At 34.4% G+C, this 5,623-nt stretch overlaps 1 protein-coding gene across 2 annotated transcripts; it reads left to right on the top strand.

The window, feature by feature from the left end:
• The first annotated feature begins 251 nt into the window (after positions 1 to 251).
• LOC145137100 (AMP deaminase-like) lies at positions 252 to 5,315 on the top strand. 2 transcript variants are annotated; one of them, XM_079071241.1, is made up of 19 exons: positions 253 to 720; positions 1,320 to 1,501; positions 1,596 to 1,779; positions 1,893 to 2,071; positions 2,149 to 2,200; positions 2,278 to 2,405; positions 2,496 to 2,675; positions 2,761 to 2,828; positions 2,927 to 3,069; positions 3,136 to 3,197; positions 3,286 to 3,399; positions 3,497 to 3,637; positions 3,739 to 3,891; positions 3,972 to 4,025; positions 4,146 to 4,256; positions 4,349 to 4,522; positions 4,588 to 4,668; positions 4,737 to 4,835; positions 4,931 to 5,315. In XM_079071241.1, the coding sequence occupies exons 1-19, from the start codon at positions 372 to 374 to the stop codon at positions 4,997 to 4,999; spliced, it is 2,523 nt and encodes an 840-aa protein (XP_078927367.1). In that variant the 5' UTR covers positions 253 to 371; the 3' UTR covers positions 5,000 to 5,315. The 2 variants fall into 2 exon arrangements, 1 of the variants encoding a protein (XP_078927367.1); XR_013720871.1 differs by lacking the exons at positions 4,737 to 4,835; positions 4,931 to 5,315 and having other exon boundaries at positions 252 to 720; positions 4,217 to 4,256.
• The last annotated feature ends 308 nt before the right edge of the window (positions 5,316 to 5,623 follow it).

Here is a 5,623-nt window from a genome sequence, read left to right on the forward strand (position 1 = left end):
TATAATGTATTATGTATATGTATTTTTAATTTTTATATTCATATACTAATTTGTGAAAATTGACAAGAGATATGAAAAAGACGAAAATCCCCATTGTGGAAGAGGCACGTGGTATTTGATAGAGGGACTCAGGGACCACCACACCACGACTGTCGAAAGTTAGATAGAGGGTGTGGGACCCATTTCACCACTATAATCCTAATCCAAAATCAATAAATCCCAACTATAAATACTCCATATATCTCTTCCTTCTTCACTTCCCTTAAGTAGGGTTTTGATCTCTCTATAACCCTCGAATCTATACGTATATAGAGATATATAGAGAGAAATTGAAAAGTTTATCTAGAGATTATTACATATAAAGGTAGAATATGGATGCTTATTCGTTGCATCTAGCTATGGCGGCACTAGTCGGAGCTTCATTTGTAGCTGTTTCGGCTTATTATATGCACCGCAAAACCCTAAATCAATTGCTGGAGTTTGCCAAAACTGTTGAGAAGGAGAGAGACGACGGCGAAGATGAAGTGCTGCAGCATTACAGGAAGCAAAATAGTACTGAGAAGCCGTTGCAGAGGCGGAACCAGGGAGGTCGGAGAAATGGATTTTATCGTCGGGGTTCTGCTTCCTTGCCGGAAATCACATCGATTTCTGGTGGTAGTGGTGGTCATGATGAGGATGCTATTCCAGCGGGGTTGCCAAGACTCCATACGCTTCGAGAAGGTAAGAAAGTGTTGGTGCTTTCACGTTTCTTTTTGTGCTTAATTTGTTATCAAAGCGTGAATTTGGTCGAACAGTTGATGAATGTTATTGTTCATTACCTGATTTCCCAGGAATTTGATATTATTTTATAATACTAAAGTAAAATTGCATCTTTGTATATCATATTCCTCTGTCAATAGCATCTGCATGAATAAAATGATACCCTGTTTGCATATATTCTGGAGATGAAATTAACTGGGATGCTTTGTGTTGCTCTTAGATTTAAAATCTCCTGTTGGTAGCTTTTATCAATTCTCAATGGTATATTCCAATATCCATGAAATGGCTGTGGGATTTTAGATTCGGATCATAGTAAAGTTAGGTTTTCCAATTACCCTTCCTTGCTCTTATTGTCTGACTACCTTAAAGGTTTAAAAATTCTTCTTGAGGGATTAAAGAACTGAACTCTGGAGACAAGGAAAACATACACAATGTTTTCAGACACATATGAAATAGGAATACTTCAAGACTTTTTTGATGATCACAAAATCAGAAAAGAATATAAGAAGAAATACTAGAGTTCATCTTTCTTATGCTACACACTGCTCTATTTATTGTAGGAAAATCTCCCAGCCACACAGGATTGGCAAAGAGAGCTGGACACTTACTTAGGCCAACTTCTCCAAAGTCTCCAGTTGCAAGTGCAAGTGCTTTTGAAAGTGTTGAAGGATCTGATGAAGATGCTGATATAAATGAAAGCATCAATCTAGATCCTACATACCTTCACACAAATGGAAACACAGTAAACTTTTATGAACTTTCCTCTTCTATCTTCCACTCTCTTATTCTGTTTGGATAACTTACAAGTTACAATTTATTTGGACATGAAACTACAGGGGGCAGAATGTGAGGGTGTTAATGCAAATGGTGAACAATTGCCCATTCCTGCATCTTCTATGATACGATCACACAGTGTATCTGGTGACCTACATGGTGTACAACCTGATCCTGTAGCTGCTGATATTCTTAGAAAAGAACCAGAGCATGAAACTTTTGTCAGACTTAAAATCAGCCCACATGGTATTTACACTACTCAATACTCATGTCTCTTTCTACTTCATATATGTGTGATGTGTCTACACCTAAGTGAGCTTATTCTTATTCTTTTACAATTACAATTATGATTATTTCAGAGACACCTTCACCTGATGAAGCAGAAGTCTACAGGGCTTTACAAGTTTGCCTTGACATGAGAAACAGTTATGTTTTCAGGGAAAGCATTGCTCCATGGGAGAAAGAGGTCATATCTGATCCAAGCACTCCAAAACGCAATCCAAATCCTTTTGATTATGTCCCTGAGACTAAATCTGATGTAAGTTCTTCTAAACCATTTTATAAATTATAAATTTTTCTTGACATGACATATTAATTGTGTTACTACTGCTACAGCATTACTTTGAAATGGAAGATGGAGTCATTCATGTTTATGCAACGAAAAATTGTAAGACTAAAAGTAAAACCCATGATTTGTTATAAACATGGAGTAGTGTAGTGTCTCTAATTGTTTTCTTTTTTCAGCAAAAGAGAAGCTTTTTCCTGTTGTTGATGCAACAACTTTTTTCACTGATTTGCATCACATCCTTAAAGTGATTGCTGCTGGAAATACACGAACAGTATGTCATCACAGGCTTGGTCTCCTTGAACAGGTGGATATTATGAATTATTATTATGTTTTTCATTTATTTTTGTGGGATAAGTTTCATCTGACTTTGATATTCTTCTATATATATATCAAGAAATTCAACCTTCATTTGATGCTAAATGCTGACAAAGAATTCCTAGCTCAAAAAAGTGCACCACATCGTGACTTTTATAATGTTAGAAAAGTCGATACTCATGTTCATCATTCTGCATGCATGAATCAAAAACATCTCTTGAGATTCATCAAGTCCAAGTTGAGAAAAGAACCTGATGAGGTAATAATCTTTTATCTGGTGTTGATTTTTTTTATCAAACCCTAAAACCCTAATCCCTAAATTTCTGTTTTGTGCTTTTTTGCAGGTTGTAATATTTCGGGATGGAACTTATCTGACATTAAGAGAGGTTTTTGAGAGCTTGGATTTAACTGGGTATTAAAAAAAAAAAAAAACTTTTCTTTATCAATAAAAATGGTTATAAACTTATAATCAATTAGTCTTCTGATTATATTTAAAAATTCTTGATGCAGATATGACCTCAATGTTGACCTGTTAGATGTTCATGCAGACAAAAGCACTTTTCATCGTTTTGACAAATTCAATCTCAAATACAATCCCTGTGGTCAAAGTAGACTTAGGGAGATTTTCTTGAAACAAGATAATCTAATCCAGGGTACTAGGTTTAATTTTAACATTCCAATCTGAATAAAATAATTTTTAATAAACTATTTTTTCTCAGGCCGGTTTCTTGCTGAATTAACCAAACAAGTATTTGCTGATCTTGATGCAAGTAAATATCAAGTGAGATCCTCATCCAACTTCCTCTCTTTAATAATTTCATTTATGATTTTATTATATAATCTTGTTTTTAATAATGTTGGTTTTACAGATGGCTGAATACAGAATATCCATATATGGTAGAAAGCAAAGTGAGTGGGATAATTTAGCAAGTTGGATTGTAAACAATGAACTCTATAGTGATAATGTTGTCTGGCTTATTCAGGTACTAATTAAAATTTAAAAGTAAAAGTGTAAAACCTCTCATCTTTTCATGCTTAATTTCTGATTTATAAAACTTTTTTATTTTTATTTTTTTGCAGTTGCCTCGACTTTATAACATATACAAAGAAATGGGAATTGTGACATCATTTCAGACAATTCTTGACAACATATTCCTTCCTCTATTTGAGGTTACAGTCGATCCAGGATCACATCCTCAATTGCATGTTTTCTTGAAACAAGTAATATATCATTATATCTTATCTTCTCTTTCTCTTTCACTTTTGTTTTTCTTATTTTAATATTCTTTTTTTTTAATTAAATCTTAAATGATAAATTTAAGGTTGTGGGATTGGATTTGGTGGATGATGAAAGCAAGCCAGAAAGACGCCCTACAAAGCACATGCCAACACCTGAGCAATGGACCAATATCTTTAACCCTGCCTTCTCATACTATGTTTACTATTGTTATGCAAATCTCTATACCCTAAACAAGGTAACTATAGATCTATACATACATACATACATACATACATGAAAGGTATGAATTCTGAGTATGTTGATGTGATGCTGCAGCTTCGCGAATCAAAAGGCATGACTACCATCCGATTCCGCCCTCATTGTGGGGAGGTATATTTTAATTTATCAAGTTGTTTTTTCTGCATTATGTAAAAAATAAAACATTTATATATATATATATATATATATATATATATATATATATATATATATATTTTTATTTTATGTAAGGCTGGTGACATTGATCATCTTGCTGCTGCATTTCTTACAACTCATAACATTGCACATGGGATCAATCTCAGAAAGTCTCCTGTACTTCAATACCTCTACTACCTTGCCCAGGTAAAAAACACAAAACAATATAACTTATTTCCATTTTTTTTTTCCTTTTTTGGTTTTTGGTTTATTATCTAATTTATATATATTGTGGTCAGATTGGTCTTGCCATGTCACCATTGAGCAACAACTCATTATTTCTGGATTATCACCGAAACCCTTTTCCAATGTTTTTCCTACGTGGCCTTAATGTCTCTCTATCTACTGATGACCCTTTACAAATCCATCTCACAAAGGAGCCCTTAGTTGAGGAGTACAGTATTGCTGCTTCTGTAAGCATATACACTTTTCCCTTTTTGCCCTTTTCCCATCATTAAACATTTTTTTTGTTTTGTAGGTATGGAAATTAAGCGCATGTGATCTTTGTGAGATTGCGCGTAATTCAGTATACCAGTCTGGTTTTTCCCATGTTCTCAAGGTACAAATTGATTCTTCAAGTTATTGAAATGGGAACATGTTCTCAAGGGCGTTTATGTCTTTTTGCAGTCGCATTGGATTGGGCCGGAGTATTACAAGAGAGGACCAGATGGGAATGATATTCACAAGACAAATGTGCCACATATTCGGCTTGAATTTCGTGACATGGTTAGTATGGTTCAAATTACATAATATATTTGTTTTATTGAATATATGGATTATTAAAGTGAAAAAAGATAACATGATTGAATTTTGATACCCAGATTTGGAGAGAGGAGATGCAACAGGTATATCTAGGGAAGGTGCGTTTGCCTGAATACATTGAGACTTAGCTTCCTTCTTCAATCACACGCCCTAAAGCTTAAGAGCTAATGTGGGTCAACTCAGAAGTTCAGTGAAAGCTTTAGGTCAACACAAGTGTAAACTGTAAATTATAACGTAATGTGAGGTTGTTAAGGACCACTCCAAATATAATTATATAAAGCAAGATAATAATAATCCCAAAGATGATTTTGCGTTAATACACTTGCTCTGAGATGTATAATATGTTTTAATCAGTCTTTGAGTAGTAGTGCGATTGGTGTGCTATGAACATTTTACGATGTGGCCATTTGCTTTTCTTTTTTATGCCTATTTCACTATTTGATTTGATGTATGTGACAAAAAATTAAAATTGTCTCCCCTTAAAACGCAAGATTTGGACTCTCATATGTGCAAGTCTATCCCCATCACTAAAAATTACATAGAACTTGTTCCAATTATATATTCATATAGTGACATGTTTTGATTTGATAAATGGGATTCAGTTCGTGTTTGATTTGATAAGCACGAAACAATACTAGCTCATGTTTGGTTTGATAAGCACGAAACAATACCACACGTTAGGGGTGAACATTTGGGCCTGTGGACTGATCCGGGCCGGTTCTCGGTTCTAGGATTTGAGTAAAACCGGTCCG

Source organism: Lactuca virosa, chromosome 9, assembly GCF_052849685.1.
Source record: "Lactuca virosa cultivar CGN04683 chromosome 9, Lactuca_virosa_CGN04683_v6, whole genome shotgun sequence".
Lineage (NCBI taxonomy): Eukaryota > Viridiplantae > Streptophyta > Magnoliopsida > Asterales > Asteraceae > Lactuca > Lactuca virosa.

Bases quoted from the DNA above. Each gene is read 5' to 3' on its own strand.
- LOC145137100 (XM_079071241.1), top strand. From the start codon at position 372: ATGGATGCTTATTCGTTGCATCTAGCTATGGCGGCACTAGTCGGAGCT. The intron at 3,070-3,135 runs GTACTAGGTTTA...ATTTTTTCTCAG, and splicing joins ACAAGATAATCTAATCCAGG to GCCGGTTTCTTGCTGAATTA. The intron at 4,026-4,145 runs GTATATTTTAAT...ATTTTATGTAAG, and splicing joins TCCGCCCTCATTGTGGGGAG to GCTGGTGACATTGATCATCT.